General features: G+C 38.7%; 1 protein-coding gene across 1 annotated transcript in view; it reads left to right on the forward strand.

Moving 5' to 3' along the window:
* Positions 1-22,182, forward strand: part of LOC129780435 (fibronectin type-III domain-containing protein 3A) — a 105,992-nt gene that overhangs the window by 13,332 nt on the left and 70,478 nt on the right. Inside the window, exon 2 of the mRNA XM_055788706.1 lies at positions 13,367-14,791. Within this exon, the coding sequence (XP_055644681.1) occupies positions 14,065-14,791 (727 nt within the window). The 5' untranslated portion in view covers positions 13,367-14,064. The remainder of the gene's footprint in view (positions 1-13,366; positions 14,792-22,182) is intronic.

The raw sequence follows: 22,182 nt of genomic DNA on the forward strand, positions 1-22,182 counted from the left end.
ATAATCGGCCGGTTTGTCGACTGTCGACAATTTTTGACTTCATCAAAATTGGTGAAGTGCTGGTCAACCAGGCCATGTTGCATCGATCGAAAAAGGTAGTAATCGGACGGAGTAATGTCTGGAGAATACGGCGGATGGGATAGGACCTCCCATTTCAGTGTTTCCAAGTGTGTTTTGGCCGGTTTGGCCGGAAATAACGTTATCGTGTCTTTGCTCGTATTGTGGCCGTTTTTACTTCAGTGCACGGCTGAAATGCCTCATCAATTGGAGCAGTTGTTCGCACGTGAAAAAAAGGTCCTTCGACGTCTCGTGGCTTCAATTCATACGGCACCCATTGTCCTATCTTTCTGATCATTCCAATTGCTTTTAAACGATCTGATATGGTATGTTGAGCTTCTATAAGTGTATCTGCAAGTTTGTGACGAATCTTGATCGAGTAAAGCCACCAATTCCTTATCTTCAAACTTTTTTGGCGGTCCGAAACGTTCTTCGTCTTCCAAGTCAAAATTACCCCTTTTAAACCGTGCAAACCACGTCTGACACGTTCGCTCAGTTGGAGCATAAACTTCCACCTAACATAAACTTCCACCAAAATGCGATGACTTTCCGCATCGCATCCACTTTTTTTCTTCATATTGAAGTAATGAAGTAACACTCCCCGCAAAAACAATCTCGTTGGTATGAATTTCTACATATTCGAAGTGGCAAAAAACTATGTTGTTTACGCTTCAACTTTTTGACATATACTGAATAGGGATTGCATTACCGTGCCAAAATTTCAATAACCGGTTATTCGGTAATGAAAATTTCTTTACCGGTAAAACCGGTGAAAAAATACTTTGAAATAAACCATTTTCTTGAAGAAACAACTTTTATTGATAATAATTAGTTTACAAAAAAAACATTTTTCAAGTTTTTGCTACTTAGTAGCTATTTTGCTACTACTTAGGGACACAAATAATGTTAATTTTATCGTTTTCTGATCTTAGACTCATGAACGAAATTTCCAGGAGAGAAAAACGCATTTTCATAGTTCATTGATGTTGGGCGTACAGTACGAAAAGCATCGAATACCATTGTCATGTATCTGCCTCTGATGCCCTCTGTTAATACCTTTGATTGCTGCCATTATCGTTCAAGTTTTCTCTTGATGCTCATCTATTCTGCAGGTTCTGCATCGTCCAATGGATTTTTTCCCTCTTGTTGTCCAGCTACTGAAGTCTGAAATCACGAACGATTTCAAATGCCTGCTTGATCAATGCATTCCCGTGACTTTTGATAGAAGACGCCTAAGTCATCATTAATTATGTCACGACTAGGAATGGGCGCTCTTTAGAGAAAAAGATCGATCTTGACGAAACGGCGTAGGGATCGATCCACTATTAAATCGGTACCAAAGAATCGATCTTTGAAAAACCAAACGTATTTTTTACAATTTCTTTATTTATTCTATATGAGAGCCGTCTTTTCTTTAAACAGGAAATACAAATTTTATATTTCTATTCAAACATCAAAGACATTTAATTTTGTTACTCATTATGAAGGCCACAAAAAAATTAAAGCTCAGAGAAATTGCATTATCCAGGACATTCATCTTGAAACGTCATGGAATTAATTAAATAAATTTAGTGAAAATTATCACTAGAAATTCAAAAACTGGTATTTGTTCAGAACTCAGCTAGCAAACATCCCATGTATTCCGTCCGTGCTACACTGAAAAACAAATCTACAAAAAGTTTTTCTGAGATCGAGAAAATCGAAAGAAAAAAATCGATTTTCGCGATTTTTTCGAATACAAAGAATCGATCCAAAAAATCGAAATGAAAAAGAACGATCTTCTATAAATCGATCCAAGATCGCCCAATCCTAGTCACGACCACCAGCAGAATGATCGTTCATATACGCGAACAAATCTACCTATACAAAATGTTTATCCTTTCCTTCAGGGCTCCAGGCAGCTGCTTCGAAATTTCTGATGGTTACTCCAATAGCTGTTCTAACATAAATTGCAATCCGACGTCAGGTTCATAAAGGGTGCAGTTCTTCCGTCATAACAGTTCAACAGCGATGAGAACTGGTTGGAGGGCACCAATCAATTCCTTTATCGCTGTCTGTTTTTCAATCGCTGAAGCTTATCCTGTGTCTCGTCTTCAGATCGAGCAGCAGGTTCTAGAATCGGCGCAGCACTACCAGTTGTGTTTTTTCGATCTGTTGGCTGCGCTACTTTACGAGCCCGTTCAGCCCCACGCGCTCCATGACTTCGATGTGATCGACTGAACCCACTCAGATCCATCGCACGCACGGAGGATTGTTTGCAGATCGGGGAAGGTTAGATAGATAAACAACATCTATTGTTTGCTATCTATCTTGGTTGGAATGAATTGACATTGTTTAGAAAAAAAAGGATCAGTGTTTCCATATGATTAACCTCCTGGGTGCGTGCAAATTATCAATAATTAATGCTTTCGGATATTATTTCGCGATCGTTTGTGCCTTAAAGTTAGCTACAAACTACCAGAAGTTGAAACTTAGCCAACAAAATTTGAATTAATTACTTAACTAGTACGTGAACAAAAAGCAAATCAGAACCTTGGACTTCAAACCTAATACAGACAAAATTAAAGGATCTGTTCCCAATCTGTAAATATTTCAAGTCCAAGGTTCGGAGATCAAGTATTTATTAATTATACCCTATCATATCTAACCTTAGTAGAAAAATATTGAACGTACAGAGCACGATTACGACAAACATTTAAAAACAACAGTTGAGTGGTAGTGATCACTGAAGTATGCTCACATACGACATGAATTAGCCTTCAAATTAATATATTTGAACCCAACAGAATTTTTGTAATAAACCTACGATAAATTCGAAACGGAGTATTGACAGAACCAGCGATCATTTCACTACCACCCAGCACGATCTTATTTTGATTCTCGAGTAATATTTCGAAGCGGCATAAAGGCAAATATTATTGTAAAAATTGAACTACCGAAATTACCGGTTATTGATTGTAAAATTACCGGTAATTCGGTAATGAAAAATGACCTAGTATTACCGGTAAAACCGGTTAACAATCCCTAATACTGAAAAAGACGCGCAATGACAGTAGCTTTCCAACGAATGTCTGGAAATTTGGTTCACTGAAATAAAAATCAAGTTACGCCATCTGTTGCAAAACCGAAGAAACTTACCGGTACACCTAATACATTCTATCGATCTATCGAGTTGCATTGAGTTCAACTCAATAGCAAATAGTGGAGCTCAAATCATTGAATATTCTGAATGTATCTGCAACAAGCTTGCTCTCACTGGAAACCGTCGTCGAACGCAGCCTACGGATGTTCAACAAACTGAACCTGTTCTTGAATTTTCAAGTTAAATACGAAACCAAACAGCGAAACGAATTTTACATCATTAGAACAACTCGATGAGTAAATCCATTTTATTTATTCTGAACTACGTTTTGCTATTGAACTTACTCAAGTCAACTAGGAATCCAGAATGTGCTCCCGTGGCCGAGTGGTTAGCGTCACACCTAACATGCCGGGGGTTCTGGTTCGATTCCCGTTCTGGTCGGAGGAATTTTTCGTCAAAAAAATTTCCTCCGACTTGCACTTTGGTCACGTGTATTTTAGAGCTTACCACTCAGAATGCAATCAAGGCATGTTATTTGGCATAGAAATCTCAAATAAGTACTAATAAAATGACGCAAGTAATACTATGTTGAGACGGCGAAGTTCCTCTAGGAACGTTAGTGCCATTTAAGAAGAAGAAGAAAAGCAGAACGTTTTATCTTACTCCATGGATAATATATGCCTAGAACAATATATCAAAATTAAGGACGCAGGATTAGATTTTGGGAATTTTGGTCAGAATCTAAAGAACCCACGACAACTTCGTTGGAGTTGAAGCTGTTGAAACAGGTATTCATCAGAGTAGACAAATAACAATTTGCTGAAATGAATTGGTAAAAGGTTGAACAATAAAAGTTAAAAAAATATAAATTAGTGATGAAACGGAGAGTAGTTTGGCCGGATACCGCATACCGGATATCCGGCAGGCTTCGAGGCCGGATAGCCGGACATCCGACAGCCGGATATTCGACTCTTTTTTTGTGAAAACGAAACTGGGAGAAACTGCATGTTTGCATGAAGCTAATAAAAGATTACATTTTAGGGAGAAATAAACACATCTTCACATAAAAATAATAAACTATTATTAAATTCTCCGTATAGAATAAACATTCTTTAATAAAGTATCAAGTGTTCTGCACATGTTATTTGCAAGTGGTTGAAAAATCTTTGACGAGAATTGTGTCTGAAAATAATCTGATATTATAATGATGAGTTTTGTTAGAAATACTAGGAATTTTATAGTAAAAGATAAATTCAACGGGGTCGACTGGAAGATCAATCAATGAACAGCTCTGCGATTGGACCCATGAATTTGCTCATAGTAAGAAAACGTGATTGTTTGAAGGTATTGATAACAAAAAACAAATTTTGGGCGGGACGAAGTTTGCCGGGTCAGCTAGTGTTATATATTAATATTGATTTAATCTTGAAAAAATATGATTTATCTTGTTTTATTGAGAAATTATTGATATTTTTCCAATATCCGGTGTGCGGCCGGATAGTAAGTAGTGACCGGGTAGCAAATATTGGCCGGATGTAAACCTACCATTACAAGCCTTACATTTTTGTGTGTGCTCAAGAATATAAGCATGAAAAAATGCAACTGTTTAAACTTTCATTACACCTCAATGTTTTGCTTTTTTTTTCACTACAATGTATATGTTTACGAGCGCTACGTGGATACCTTAAACATCGTTTAATAACTTTGTCAAACAGTGTTAATAAAGCTCAAATTATGGCTAAAAATTAGACTTATAAATTCAATACAGATATCCATACAAATTCTCAGGGAAAGAACTAAGATAAACAGCTTTTTTTTAGGTCTAAAACACAGATTTTATTATGGCAACCCTGGTAGGATGATCAGCATTGCGCAATGGAAAACTTTTCGGAAAAGCTCAGACAAAAATCCAGAAAATTTCCACCTAAATAATCGATTCCAGTTCAGATTCTCTTATACTGACCCATTTACATAAAAAGACAACACTCATCGGTATATCGGTAGCAACATTATGTAAATGAATGCGGCGTGTCACTTTTACAAGTGCGAAGCACGGAGAATGGACAGTAAGCGCTCGGTTGAATGCATTGGATCTGCAAATTTTCTTCCCACGTTAATGTGTGGTGCACTTCGAGCTGACGATGAACTGAATGGCCACAGGAAAGAAATGACCCACAATTGAGCGCTGTTTAGTGAGCACTTTTTGTGCTTTCTCACTCGAAGCATACATTTCATTGCAGAACATTATTCCACTTGACCGGATTGCGAATTTCTCGCCGATAATTCGTCTCCTCTTTGTTTCGGTGGTTCGATTTTAAAGCATTGACTGATTCCCATTAACGGAGCTCTGTGTGGTACATTACTCGGTCTGAAACCCGTATCTTTCGGTTCGTGGTTAATGGATTCTGGTGAACAATGTTCGCGACTGAGCAATAAAATAACTTCTGCTAATCTTCTTCACAAATTCTTACACGACATTTCAGAAATAGTGCAATTAAGACATTTCGCGACTGTGTGCAGAAGGATTGCCACACTGCAATTTGCCCCGAGCCGCATTCGCCATTTGTTCGTAAAACGATAAGTTTTGTCGCAATGTAAAAAAAAACAAAGAAGAGTGGAACAAAATGAATCTACAGTCTAGCTGGCAAAAGGTCCATTAATTATGCCTTCAATTCCGCAAACTGCCACAACATGGTCCAAGAACTGAGGCGGCATCGGGCAGAGATTGAAACATCGTGCGCGCGCCCCCTCTCCTCTATCTCGGAACAAATTGTTCCTCAGCTTCCCATATGTTAAAGTCATTATCGTGTCATCAGGCTGTCCTCCCCCGCAAGCAGCTCGCTCGGTCGGTCGCTATTTGCACGTTTCGGAAAATGGCACGTGGGCGAGTCGACGGTCCCCGCGAAACAAACACAAAAAGTCATCAACATATCGCACAAGCGCGTCTATCCTTACGCTTACGGTGTTTGGCTCACGCTTGATAAAAGTGCTGCTGGATGCGGATGTAGGAACAACAAATCCGCACCGATTGAACGGTGCGAAAACCTCTCGATTGCGTCAGTTAGACGATGAACCAGAGGCGTGAAACGTGTCAATACCACCTTCCGATATCAGTTGATTTTGGGGTTGGAATTCACTTCACAAATGCTTTGTTAATAACGAGAAAAAGTCCGTCCGACGTCGTCCTGTCGGCTAAAAAGGTAAATTTAACATCCTTTTTACGTTTGTTAAAATAATAAGTGTTGTGTCCTGTCGCGCCCCGCGTATAGTGTTGTGTACCTTAGTTCTTACGTTAGCACAATCCAAAAAAATGAGTGAAATTAACTTTTAAGTTTTCCACTTCCAAAGAGTTACTCAAACCCACTAATTTGGATGTTTTACAACTGTATCCTGTATTATATTTACATAAAAGAGTTAAAAACATTGAAAAAATGGTAGCAATATAGTTGCCAATACCTGTAAAAGGGCTAACGGGTTTAATCCAATTTAAATTCTTTTATATTCAAGAAACGAAAAATAAATCAATAATAAATTACCTACTTTCCTAAAATAACATCTAAAGCAATCGAAACGACACTATTCCCGCAAATTTGTTTATGTCAATATATCATACGCAATATCGATTGACTTTCGAAAACTTGACTCATTGGTGATAGATAAAATTATCGGTAGGTGACTACCATGGGGATCTTGGAAAACTTTCCACATGCAAACCAGGGATAATGAAAAAGAGTAGAGATATATATCTAGAGTATAGATCCGTGCAGGATGGTTATCTTATTTATGGTAATTTTGAAGAGGATCATATATCAACACGGAACGGTTGTCATCATAGAGTATCCCCAATCCAGTTCCATAGGAGTTAAAATTATCTGTGATTGGCCGATGCAATGTGTGCAATTTATTTCTGCTAAATGAAAAATGGAGTGTTTTGTTTTTCCATAATTGTAAGAATAGGACCATTGATTTCGTTGGCTCATAAACCGCACAAAAATGTGCATTTTTCTAGGTACATTCTGTCAAACATATACCGGAAATCTTGAATTTTGAAGGGCCTGGCTGGGTGAGGAAGTAAAAGGTGCCCCCAAATTAAATCACCCGCTCAGTACTATTTTAATTCGTATTTAAATCAGTTTCTATGCCTATTCCAGATGTGTGATTTTTTTCAGAATTTTAATAGTGTTGCGCGATACAAAAAAATATATATTTATGAAATTTAGATTTTTTTTTTAGAATTTTGAGACTTATTACTGGTTTAATTTCTATTTAAATATGTTCGTATGTGGAGGCGACGAACGACGAACCAGCCGAAATGTGTTGAAAGTCACTATAATTGAGAAAAAAAGAGGGGTTGTATCCCTCGACACGACCGCTTAAGACGCAGGACTATGCAAACTTTTTTTTTTGAAATTTGTTGGTTTATCATTTCGATTTTTTTTGCGAATACGTCGAAATTTTATAAAGAACTCTTTAGTAAAAAGTTCCGGGGACCCTGAAAAGGTTTAGTGGCTTACATAGTTTTGTATAATCATTTCGAGAAGCAACTATTCTTTCTTGCTTTTGCGAGAACAATACACTAATTGGTCATATGTCGCAATTTGTTTCTTTATATCAATGCACGCATTTCACTGAGTATTTTACGAGAGGCTTCTTCAGATGCACTTCAAGTGAAAACGTTCGTTAGTGTTCACAGCTCGAGGGGAAACACGAAACACAAAACGAGCAGAATAAGCGACCTTTATTGTTTCATGCACAGAAAGATTCTGAGAATTTTCCTCAGAGGAGATACAATACTTATACGCTAGCGACAGCTTACTTACTATGCTAAGTTTACCTGCAAATATCCTCTTTTCGATATACCCCTTCGTTGTTTCTATTCTAGCGGCTGCATCAGTTGTCCGTTATTAACAGCTTTGTTCGGGAAAGCACACAAATGGGCAGAACAAATGTATGGAAAAATGGGAATGCTTCCAATTTTCATCAATTTAAACCATACACAGACTATGGGATTGTAATGTATAGCATATCAAACAAATCTTAGAAAATTTCCGATACGATTGGTATGTAAATCGTTAAAATCCGTTCGCAGCAAAAATAGTTATTAACGTTAACTTTATTTCATAAAAACGTGACCTGTTTTCTGATTTGGTACCCTTAATGTAATACATAGTCCTACGTCAAAAATATGTTTGCATGTGTTTTTTGATATTGGTGATATTTTTTCAGAATATTTCGAGAACTGTGCGGCTCGAAAGTATCCAATAATTTTTAAAAAAATATGTTCATAAAAATATTAAAATTAAATAAATTCGTTCCAACGTGTTGTACGTAAGTGAAATGCACGTTATATCGAAGTTCCCCTGTATAAAATGGAAAAATATCGGATACTGGGCCTGATCACGAACATCACTGCCACGTTCGCTTTCACGTCACTTACACTTCACTTAATCTTTTTGGGTCTATCTTCATTGTCACGAACAGTTGCGTGTGAAAATGAACTCCGTGAAGTGAAAGTGTTCATTCCCGTTTATAAGAGACATGTTGGTTGCATAATGTCGGGTGTTTGAACGTTGTGTCGGTTGCATAATTTCGGACGTTTGAACGTTATGCAGGTAAAATTAATACAGCGTATGAGACAATATTCCATTTAATTATTCGTATATTTTAGAACGACAAGTTTGCGATTATACATCGATGATTAGTTTGCTGAATCAAATGCTGGCTCAAAGATGAGGAGGAATACTTGGTTGCTCGGGAATAATGTAGTTGTTGAACATATGGGAATGTAATTCTACGCTAGAGATAAAACATGACTATTATGTTTAATAATCGAAATCTCGCATACTCTTGTACTTAGCTCTGTCTTGCTCGTTTTAATAGTGAGAAATATTTAGAATCATTTTTTATGAACCGTTTCTACAATTTCGATGAATAATAATATCTTATAAATAACAGAACAAACCCGAATTTATCCACCTCACGATCAGTATAATCTGAGCTACTCCCATATGGGATTCTGAAGTTTATTCATCTTATCCTTCCCATTCTCGTGAAATTTGATATACGGGACATGAGGTTTGATTTAATTATTTAACCAGAAACTGGTTAGCAACGTCGGTCAGAAGCATAATCCTCATAGAAAACATCTGATGGGTTTCAAGGAATTTGACAATAGCGGAAAGTGATTCAGATTTTCTTTAGACGGATATCAAAATTATGAAAAAAGAACTAGAGAAGAATTTAAAAACAGTATCTTGTGAATGCTTTGCAATGATAGACTCATTTTTTCCTTGTTTGAAACTTTTTACCACTTTTTTAAAATTCTTTCATTCAAAGTATGTCTTCAAAACAAAACCGTTGAAAATATCTATAACGTAAAAAGTTATAACTATCGTCCTGATTCTGGTCTGGTCTGCCAATTGTGAATGTTTGAATCACAAAAAACTATCTCTGCAGTGTTGGAAGAACTTTACAGTTATTATTTTATATTCAAAATATCAACAAATCCACATTATACATAATCAATCATGATCGTATTTAGGCCAGTGGCCTCCATTGCCATTTTATGGTGTTGCAACTCTCTCTTAGTCTAATCCTAAAAATAGAAACAAAAAATTTATGTTTATTCAGGACAATCAGAAGTAGACCTCCGCCATGTTTCAATGGGTCTACGGGAACTACATTTTTAATCCTTAGTTACATCCCATAACGCATTTACTGAATCCAAATGAACAAATTTACGTCCTCTGAATACGTCAGAATTTCGTTCTAAAAATGCCACAAGGCGGGTAAATTGCAGTTTGTTTATGTTTTGTTTCTTAAACAAGACAAGACAAGATCCAAAATGTTAGCAAAAAAGCTAAATAAATACGAAATTAAACTTACTCCATTCTGCGTGACTAACTTTCACCATCTAAAACACAAGTGACAAACATACCTGTTTTTCTCCGTGACATGACAGTATCGTGGTATTCATAATAACACCTGGTTCATCAAAGTTGTCACGACGGATGAACTCTTCTGGATTCTACACACACGGTGATAGCCGTAATAAGGTTGTATACAATTCACTTCGTTTTCACCGTGAAGTGACGTTCGTGATCAGGCCCACTGTCTCATAAATCCATCGTGAAATGACTCTGCAAAAAGCGTTTGAAATTCGACCATATTCACGATGCGATCGATTCTCGTTATCAATTTGTACCAAAAGTCGTAATCCTACGTTAAAAACCAAACCCAAAAAATAAACATGTACAAGCTAGCATTTGGTTAGGCCTAAAACTTTTCATCTTACCTATTTAAAGTATTATATAATATGTTCGAAATTTTCAAGGGATATCATATATAACAAGGTTCGTTGTTGGAAATAACAAGTTTACGACATCCAGCAGTGTTATTTCCGTAGAATAGTTGATTATAGATACTGACGATTGAAAACAGATAACATTAGTTTGCCTACTACCGTCGACTGTGGTGCCTCCCCTTAACTCGGGACTTTCTGTGTACATGGACACTAGGGTGCCAATGAAAATGGTCATCTCGAATTTCAAAAAATTACCTCATAAAAAATGTTCACCACCTCGAAAAAACACCCTATACCAAATATTAGCTCAATCGGACTTAAGGGAGAGTGGCGCAAAGCGGTCAAAGTTTGATTTTTTTTGAAAATTGTAAAATTACTCAAGGAGGGAGTAAAGGAAATCGGGGTTTTAAAAAAAAAATTCGATATCAAATGTCTTAAAATGAAATTTTTTTTTGGTCAAAAATCTGCACTCTTGGACTTAGTTTTTTTCGGTTAAACGAAAAGTATGGGTTTGGGTGCCAATAAAAATAGTTATCTCAATTTTTCATTCGTAACTTGCTACGGAATGTTGATTTGCACAATAATATACCCTATGCAAAATATAAGCTCTTTCGGACTTCATTTATTGGTTTCACAAATGTTAAAATTTGAGTTTTTTGAAAACCGAAGAATCACCGAAAATCGTAATTTTGGAAAAAAAAATTTGATGCCAAATGTCGTAAAATTGAATTATTTGTCGAGATTTACAGCTATCCCGAAATTTTTTTTGTCAAAAAAATTGTTTTTGTTTGGCACTTAGTTCTTTTTCCGCCTGAATAATCATTTTTGGAGAAAAAAATTGTTTCTGAGATAACTACAAATCTAGACGTGTCATGCAATTTTCATACATTTAATACAAATTATATTTTTTTAAAACCTCGATTTCCGGTCATATTTAATTTTTCAAAAAACTCAAATTTTAACGTTTGTGACACCAATACATGAAGTTCGAATGAGCTAATATTTTGCATAGGGTATATTATCGTACAAATCAACATTCCGTAGCAAGTTACGAATGAAAAATCGACATAACTATTTTTATTGGCACCCAAAACTAAACTTTCCGTTTCGTATTCCGAAAGAAAACAAAGTCCCAGATTGCCGATTTTGACAAAAAAAATAATTTCGAGATGACACTAGATCTCGTTTTATGTCATTTTAAGACATTTGGCATCAAAATTTTTTTTTTCGAAAACCCCGATTTCCTTTACTCCCCCCTTGGGTGATTCTTCGATTTTCAAAAAACTCAAACTTTGACTGCTTTGCGCCACTCTTCCTTAAGTCCGATTGAGCTGATATTCGGCATAGGGTGTTTTTTCGAGATGGTAAACATTTTGTATAGGGTAACTTTTTGAAATTTTTGGGTCGATTTTTTCCCATACATTCATTGGCACCCTAATGGACACTGATCACCACAACGTTAATCAATATCATGTTCTGGCATTAAAGAAAATACGGACTGAATTCTTATCAAAGCCATTGTTTGGAGTACCCGCAGGTTACGGTATCGTGAATGCGCGAATCTATTGTTATGAGTGAACGTTTAGAAAATCAATATTTATTGTTCAATTTGTGATGTGTACACAATTATTCTGAAAATGATACACTCAAGCTAAACAAGAATAACCAATGTTATGCTTATATTGTAAATGTTGTGACTATTCAAATGCAACAACCATTCGGTTACAGATTAATCCCATCAATGAAAGGCATCGCCGCTATCAGTCTGTGCCACTCCATTCATAATCGCTTCAATAGAAAGAGGGAAAGGTCACATCACTCATCTATCCTCACGAAGTGGAGAGCTGCGTTCACTTTTCCTCCCGATTCTATGGTAACATGTTTTGATGAGTTTTTGTTCTGTTTTAATTTGGTACCAGATAGACATTTGGTATTCAATGAAACATGGTGGCACTACTCAAATGGCACCGCTAGACGCTAATGGGTTGAACGTGGAATTCCAGCGGTACGCGCCACGGTACTGATAATCTCTCCGCGGGCGCAACCACGAAAGTACGACATCTGTGTAATTGGACTCGAGCGTAAACATCGTATCAAATTATCAGAACACTCAATGTTATGTAGTTATTGTTACTTTCCCATTATCAGTAAGTGATGTCCATTCCAGGCACACAGTTCCACTGCCCTCCACCTTGCATTCCTAGAATGGTTTCCCCCACGCGATAACCATGCGTTTGAAATTGTGTGCTATTGCGCACTCGAATGCGACGGTTAGATAAGGACATAAACACGAAAATTGTTCAAGAAAAAAACATAAATTCAAATTTCAACGGAACCGAGAGATGGTTCATAACAAATCAGCAATGGCCACGTCGTGGACCTGCTAACCTTTTGGCCCACACTGCTTGCGCTCAACAAGTGGCTGATAATGTTCTAAAATAAAATTTGAAATGTTCGTCGCTGGAGGACCGTTTCTGTCCCCGGGGGATTTTTTTCGTTCATATTGACTCGTACACACAAATGGTGTCAATGGCACACAACAAGCGGGGACAGGAAATTCGCTTCGGAGCGTATCAGCTGAAGAAATATAAAACGTGTACGATCGAGCCAAGCGCGCGAGCCGGAGCCGGGTGTAAGAAGAAACAGATATACGTGGCAAAAACCAATCGCCTGCGTATTTACGCTTCCGAAGGGTTTCCGTGGCAGCGTGTAATCCGTCTGGTGGTAAAAATAGCCCCAGAGCGGCACGTCCTTGTCGCTGCGTGCGTGCACCGCCATGTACCTTAATTGAGGGCGACGTCGTACATCTGGAACGATGAAGAAGATGCAAATTTCTGGAATTCCATGTTTCTCAACTTGTTTGTTAACATCATAAATTGCACATTATTTTCACTATGTTTCAATCATTTTCTCTTCAATTGCAGGTTGTCTCTTGTCGTTGAGGTTGTGGATGTGAATGTGCGGAGCAGCGGGAGATTGTCGAGTGTGAGAGTGCAGATCTTTGATAGACTCATATCGCACACAATCTCTATGGTATCGGCAGGCGGAAAACGTTTGTAATTGGATCATTCGCTAATTGATGGAACAGCCAAATGACGACAGCAGTCAAACCATTATCTGAGTGGCGCGGCCGAACGAGAATCCATTTCACCGGGTGGTGAGCACAAGCGTACCGGCTGGGAAGTACGCTACAGTACTGTGTTAGGTCCACAGCACAGTTGCCGCGATTGTCGCCATCGAATCATTGCCACTTGTGCACTAAGGCGGCTTCGAGTGAGATAACGCATTTGAATATAATATAAATTATATTATTAATCAAAAGTGATTGTGAAATAATACCAAGTTAGGGGGGAAAACGAAGAAATTTTTGCAAATGGTGTCGAACTGGTGGTAGACTTTGAATCCGGTTGTCGTTACTGTTACCCCCCTTTTCCAGCGTAGTCTTTTTCCTCTCGATTTGTTTCGTTTCATTTTCCGCGTTCAAGTATATTCGATCGAACTCGAGTTGTATGAAAAAGTATATGTGACAAGTTAGCAGGGAGAGACAAAAAAGGAAGGCATAATTGAAACTACGAACCAAATCAGCGGTGGTGTGGGTGCCTCCCATAAACAGCGATTTTCGATGGTAAAGGCACCTGTGTTACCCTCCGTGCCACAGCAGCAGCAGCAGCAGACACATTTTCAAAAAGAATCTAGTGGTCAACAGCAGCAGCAACATTTTCATCATTTTTCCTTTCCACCCCCGACAACGCAATACTACCAAATAGGTACAGTGAAAAAACATCGCCGTCTACAGATGGCGACGGAACCACCGGGTGGCGGTGGAGGAAATGTCGTATCGGTGAGCCCTACAATAACGACCACGGCGGCTATTGCTGTGGTAGCTCCAACGGCTCGGACCGTTCAGGTTTCGGCTCCATCATCAGCTAATGGGGGCGGCACAACGCAGATTCTTTCCATGCAGGCTGGTGCGGGCAGTGCCACGCTCAAAGTGGCTCAAAGTCTTCAGCCGCAACGTATTCAACCAATGCACCATATACACCATCACCACCATCATCAGCTGATCAACGGAATAGCCACGGTCGCAACGGCCAGTGCAGCAGGCGCTGCGGCTACTATCGCTGCTGCACCTATGCCGGCGAATCCAGCGGCTTCAGCTGGTCATACGGGGGCAGCAGCGGCCTGGCCAATCGTCGAACCGGTGTTTCACTTCGGTCCGGGTTTTGAGCCACAAACGCGACCCTACTGTCCGGCGCATTCGCAGCCTTCGGAGCACGTAGTGCTTTTCCACGTTAGCCCGGGTGTGTCCGTGACATTTCAGATCGGGAATAGCCGGGAGATCATACGAGGTGAGTTTGAGATATTTATTTGAGATTCACAAAATTTATGTTCTTCCATAATTGTATTTAATTATTGCTAGAATTTTGTGAGATATTTATAACATTTGCTTCGATATGTCATAGTTCTATTATTATTAGATATTTTAATGAAACCTCCGTAACGTGTTTAATGCGTTGGTTTTGTGCCATCAGTGCAAAAATTGGGTACTCTTGAGCAATGTATCTGTGTCCACTGGATTCTTTTTCACGCGATTTTTCCGTGATTTTTCTACGCTATTTTTAGAGCATATTCATCAATCGCGTAACAAAAGAATTCTGTGTACTTGAAAACGTTGTAATTCATAGCTCAAATTAAAAAAAAATCTTTCAGAGGGGCCTCAGACAGGTATTGTGAGCCACTAAACAAAATAAATAAAGAAGGGTGATGTTAAGACATGGCCACATTGTTAACGTAGGACTACGAAATCATAACCGGCGAGAAACAAACATTCTACTTTGACAATTTGCAATTTGAACTTTGACATCACTTTTAACCCGGAAACAATGCTTGAATTCACGAAAACTAATCGATCGATAGGAAAATGTCAGCAACAAATCATTCACGATTTATCAGTCATCCTACCAGCGACCAAATGGCGGTAGCATCGAGTATTATTTCAGAAAGCAATGAAATTTTAAAAATAAACCTTTAGTAGAAACTTTTGTTGGTCCTGAAAACTTGAAGATACAACAATTTACGAGATTTGTGTCTTATTACCCACCCATTATGCATCGCGAATATTTTTCTCGCATATCTAATCTCCCACCACTATTAACGTATGATAACTACCAACTGCTACCTACCTGCCCAATTATTTTCTAGCTTTAAGTACATTAAACCGTTTAACTTAAAACTTTTTATTTTCTAGTTTTCAGTACATTATCTGTATGCTCTACAATAAAACCATTCAACTTTTTTTAAATTTTCATTTCTTACCTAGTTTTCTTCAGAATATTTTGATGATGTAGTATATTCTATTAGTCCAATCATTTCATTCGATACCGATATTGAGGGGATTACAAAAAATACATACACCTTTTTGAATTTATGTTGCTCATAATGTAGTGTGTTCTCCAAGTCAAGCCATTCAGTCATTTTTTACCGGCGGCCAAATTGGATTTTTCAAGATAATGGAATACACAGTACACCCATACCTCGCTTTACGGCTTAGATACGTTCCACGAAACTTGGCCGCAAAGCGAAAAGCCGTATAAGGAATCAATTATTCTAATACAAATTCAATCGGATCGGTTCTAAATACGGAAAATATGTAACATGGTTTATCATTCAAAATACATATCATCTTTTCATTTTATTTGTACATAAAATAATAACATACTCCAAAAACCAACAATAATCTATAAATAAAAATGAAACAACTTCATGTTCCATGAATTATGTATCAATATCGACAACGAAAAATTTTTTTTTGCCGTTATAGCGAAAGATTTTAGACCGTAAATCGAAAACGTACCTTAATTGAAGAGGGCCGTCATGGCGAAATGCCGTATAAAGAGCGGCCGTATAGCGAGGTATGGGTGTACTATAATGACAGCAGAGATAAAGGTTTATTCCAAATTTCAGATCAATAAATCATAAGTAACGGGGTCAAATTCTTATTAATGTGACACAACTCTACAGACATATAAAAATACATGCAAACAGGTCAAGTTGAATAAAACCGTTTGATACCCAATCCGCCATTTTGTGGTGGCAGCCATCTTAGATTTGCATTTTTTATAAATAACTGTGTTCAACTAGTCAAACGATGTGCTTTAACCAGACGCTGTTATGTCATTACCTTTGTCTGGGTCCCTTCTCATTGCTCAATTCCGGGTAATGAGAGGGCTGACTCATTAGCAAAGGTAGGTGCGATTGAAGGCGATATTTATCAGCGTCAAATCGCCTTCAATGAATTTTATTCTTTAGTCCGTAAAAATACCATCGCTAATTGGCAACGCAAATGGAACGAAGATGAATTGGGCCGGTGGCTCCACTCAATTATCCCTAAGGTTAGCTTCAAACCATGGTTCAAAAGTCTGGACTTGAGTCGAGACTTTATTCGCACCTTCTCCCGACTCATGTCCAACCACTGTTCGTTAGACGCGCTACTCTTTCGTATTAATCTTGCCGACAGCAATCTTTGTGTTTGTGGCCACGGTTACCACGACATCGAGCACGTTGTTTGGTCGTGCGAGTTGTATCTTGTCGCCAGATCGAATTTAGAAAACTCCCTCAGAGCTAGAGGAAGACAGCCCAATGTGCCGGTGAGAGATGTGTTGGCTCGGTTAGACCTTGATTGCATATCCCAAATCTATATTTTCCTTAAAGCTATCGATGTTCGTGTGTGATTATCCTTATATCCTTTGCGTGCAATTGGTCCCCTTGCTACAAACAGTAGAATAAGTTGAAATGTAAATACACAATAGATATACGAATATATTTAAGAATTGAGTGTGTGAGATTATCATTATTGTAACAATTTCCTTATATCCCATCCTTTTCCTGAACAAATATGTCACCCTACTAAACTCGAGTAGACCGCGAGTAATCGGTTTTCTATCTTACTTACCTTAGATTTAGAAAATGTTTATGTATAGTAATAAAAATATAATTAAGAATTCAGCTCCTTTAAACTTATGTAACTGAGCCTGTAAAAATAAACGAATTTATTAAAAAAAAAAAACTAGTCAAACTCTTTCATTTGATACCCTTTGACAAGTAGAACAATTATTTTTGAAAAATGTAAATCCAAGATGGCGGCCGATACAAAATGGTTAATCACATTTTTTCTCAGAACTCCATCTATATGGGTATCAAATAAAGGGGCTTGATTAGCAGAACACATTTATTTATGAAAAATGCAAATCCAAAATGGCCGCCACCAAAAAATGGCGCAATTTTTTTTTAAAACCTAATCGATATGAGTATCAAATGAAAGGGCTTGACTAGTGGAACATAGTTAATTATAAAAAATCAAATCCAAAATGGCCGCCACTACAAAATGGCGGATTTCATATTTTTTCAAAACCCCATCAATATGGGTATCAAACAAAAGGACTTGACTAGTAGAACACAGTTATCCAAAATGGCCGCCACCACTAAATGGCGGATTACACGTTTTCTCAAATTTCATTTGATACCCATATTGATGGGTTTTTGGAAAAACTCATATTGAGGAGATTTGAGGAAACATGTAATCCGTCATTTTGTAGCGGTCACCATCTTGGATGTTCAAGATCATGAAATACGCAGTTTTATAGTGACTGCAGAGAGAAAGGTGTGTTCCAAATTTAAGATCAATCGGTCAACAGGAAGGGGGTCTAATGTGGAACAGCGCTACAGACATGTTACAAACATACAAACATACAAACAGGGCAAGCTAAATAAAACCGTTTAAAAACGGGCAGGGCTTAGTTTGCGATATTTTCTCTATCCATATTATCCGTAGAACGAACCAGGGCTCTGCATAGTCATAGTCAACTAAGGATAGTCAGCTGACTATCTGACTGACTAAATCCGTATTCAGTTGGTAAAGACTTTTGGCTTCTTCACGCAGTTTCTCCGCCAAAACGACTAAACAGTCAGTCGAGCGTTTAGTACCTATCTAACTCTATCGACTCGACTATATCATTTCGTTCTTCCCAGTTCAATTGTCTTCATTGCATTTTGAAGTGACTTCTCCCAAAACCAATTCGTTCCTCTCTCTCTCCCATGTATCAGGTTTATACTTCAAACCGCATTTGGATGTTTGAATTCAACGTGGTTTGACAAACGCTACAGGTGAGCTAGGTTTTTTTTGTATCGTATACGAAAATTACTCACACGTATAAACTAGCGTGCAGTGTGGTGCGCTATTTTGCACGCTATTTACTAATACTAACGTGAGGACCTTTATAGCATACTTGAGTTCGTTGGTTTGAGTTCACGATGGGTAGAAAATAAACCGTCCATTGATTGGGCCACTTTTTTGCATCCGAAATCATGTTTTCGTTCCTCTTTATATGAACGTAAAAATAAGATTGCGTACGCGGGTAAAAATTTCGTTCCTAGGGGGGTAGAAATGTGGATTGAAGTCAGTTGAATGAAGTGGCAGATTTGTATTCGCCGAGTCAGTTAAAATAACCACTGACCACTGAAATAACCAGTTCATCATTCACCCTCGCTAGTCAACACTAGTCAATTCATTTTCTAGTCAATTCATTTTCTAGTCAATTCACTTTTTGTTGACGGCAACTGCCGAAGCAGTTCTAGTCGAAGCGAAGCTACTGAGAGTAGAGTCGGTCTTCATTTTTCACCTTCGAAGATTTGGGGCCCTAGAGCGAACACTGCATTTGCTATTTCTATTTTATAAAAACGTGTTCCCTTTTTTTTTATTTGGACCATCACTGAAAAACGTAGTCCTACGTTAAAAAAAATAGGTAATGATTTCTTAGGTTTTCGTTGTTGTTACACATACAAAATAGTTTAAAACATGAGGTTTCAAATGGTGTTCCGCGGAGTACTTGCCGCCAAGAAAAAGATCTGAAAATCTCTGGTACAAAATAAATTAACATCAGATGGGCCAACCAGAAGAGTCCGCCGCGTTCCAAGCGGCGCGCGTCCCGCAGGTTGAGTATAGCTGGCCGAAATGATGAGAGAATTTTCGGAATTTCAATTCGTTCAATGTCTACAACTGTGGTCGACTGCCACCATATTGTAACCGGATATTTGCTGATAATTTCTGGGCTTTAGAAAGTGGTGGTTCGATTTGTCAACCACTGTCCAAAACATTTATAGTTGATGTGCAAACTCCACTTTTCATCACATGTAGTACCGAAATTTCAGCAAAATACAGCAAAAAATCGATCAGAACTGTCTTCAATCTAATGTGTGATTGGACTGATGTTATCTTAGCTCGTAAGTGTTGATTCTCTTTTTTTTCTGGCGACGTCCCTGAGGTTCCTACCCAAAGGGTTGCATCAAATTGCATCACGGAAAAAACGCTGTAGAAATTCGCCCAGTAGACCGATCCTTTTGAAAATTTTAGACAGTAAAATAAAAACTATTAAACAACTTTTGGCATTTTCTTTTTATTCATACTTCGAGCCCAAGCCCGTATGCTCGCACCTTCCTCTTTACCCCGTCCATAAGGTTCTGTACAACGTCAGGTTGTAGTTTTTTTTGAACAGAAATCCATTTTCTCTTCAAGTCCGCCTCCGATTTGACAACTTTTGGGTTCTTCCGGAGGGCCTGCTTCATAATCGCCCAATATTTCTCTATTGGGCGAAGCTCCGGCGCGTTGGGCGGGTTCATTTCCTTTGGCACGAAGGTGACCCCGTTGACTTCGTACCACTCCAACACGTCCTTTGAATAGTGGCACGAAGCGAGATCCGGCCAGAAGATGGTCGGGCCCTCGTGCTGCTTCAATAGTGGTAGTAAGCGCTTCTGTAGGCACTCCTTAAGGTAAATCTGCCCGTTTACCATGCCGGTCATCACGAAGGGGGCGCTCTGCTTTCCGCAAGAGCAGATCGCTTGCCACACCATGTACTTTTTGGCAAACTTGGATAGTTTCTGCTTGCGAATCTCCTCCGGAACGCTGAATTTGTCCTCTGCGGAGAAGAACAACAGGCCCGGCAGCTGACGAAAGTCCGCTTTGACGTAGATTTCGTCGTCCATTACCAGGCAATGCGGCTTCGTCAGCATTTCGGTGTACAGCTTCCGGGCTCGCGTCTTCCCCACCATATTTTGCCTTTCGTCGCGGTTAGGAGCCTTCTGAACCTTGTATGTACGCAGGCCCTCCCGCTGCTTGGTCCGCTGGACGAATGAACTTGACAAATTCAGCTTATTGGCGACATCCCGGACCGAACTTCTCGGATCACGTCTAAACTGCTTAACTACGCGCTTGTGATCTTTTTCACTGACGGAGCATCCATTTGCACAGGATTAATTCACGACGCTCTTTTTTGTTCGACGACATTTTTCCAAATTTACGAAAAATTGACAGTGAAGCATGGCCAACGTGATCTACACACTCTTATCTGATTATAAGCGAAAGCTGAAGATATAATTCCTAAAAATTAAATTTCTACAGCGTTTATTCCGTGATGCAATTTGATGTGACACACCCTTTATTAGACTAACTGGTGAAAACTCACTTTTCGGGATCTACATCTGCTCATTCTGATACTAGTCCTGGCTATAATTGTGACATAAAATGCTCTCTAAGGTGCCTTACAGGACCTGAAAGTGCGAAGGAGATAGCCATCATTTTTTTTCCCCCTGTTGGATGTGAACCACTGCGTCCATTATTCTGAACTATTGTGGTGTATCCCATTTTTTTATACTCCACTTCAAGCTTACCTACTGCTTATTGATGAAGAAGTAGACTGAAAGCAATAGCGAGATAGGTGCCAATCAGGAATACTCTGTTTGATACATTTTATAATCGTGATCGGCGACGCAGACCAAATTTCCTTGGGCTCCAGAATAGCCTTATCAAGGTATTGAAATCTGCGTCTAGTTAGAGCTCCACAATTACAGAGCAAATGTTCCGAGGTTTCGCTTTCGGTATTACAAAAACGACAAATATCATCTTGCACTAAACCTATGTTTTTGAGATGGTATTTGCTCGGACAGTGTCCTGTTATAAGGCCTGTGGTTGTTCTGCAGTCTTTCTTATTAAGACTCAGCAATTGTTGAGTAATTTTAATACTCGGCGTGATAAATTTTTTTGACTGGTTAAGTTGTACCGCCAACCAGTTGGCTAACACTTCCCGGTCTTCTCAGTTCTTCAGCTCACCTTTCAACACACAGTCAGAAATTCCACAGAATGACTCTGGACCAGTGAAAGGTGAGCTTGAGCCGTTCCTGGCAAGTTCATCTGCTCGCTCGTTTCCCTCTATGCCACAATGGCCAGGAATCCAGTACAGTTGTACCGAACTTATCCGACTTAGTTGCCGTAAGAGGAGAATACATTCCCAGACAATTTTTGAGGAGCATTTAAAAGCATTTAGAGCTTTAAGTGCCGCTTGAATGTTTGAGAATATGCAGCTGTTTGCATGTCTATATTTTCTTTTAAGGCAGACATTTGAGCATTCTATTATCGAAGCTATTTCTGCTTGAAAAACTGTTGGCCAGTTTCCCATAGCTACAGAGATTGTTCTGGGACCATACACTCCAGCACCTGTTCTGATTCCCATTTTTGACCCATCAGTGTAGAACATGATTGAACCATTACGAACACTGGGACCGCCTTCATCCCATATTGAACGAGAAGATTCGATTACACTGTATGGAATGCCGTAGTTAGTCCTAGGTTCCATCCAATCATTGTTCATCTCTGAGGATGGTCCTACGGATAAGCGATTCAGGATGCTCA

This window comes from Toxorhynchites rutilus, chromosome 3 (genome assembly GCF_029784135.1).
Source record: "Toxorhynchites rutilus septentrionalis strain SRP chromosome 3, ASM2978413v1, whole genome shotgun sequence".
Classification (NCBI taxonomy): Eukaryota; Metazoa; Arthropoda; class Insecta; order Diptera; family Culicidae; genus Toxorhynchites; species Toxorhynchites rutilus.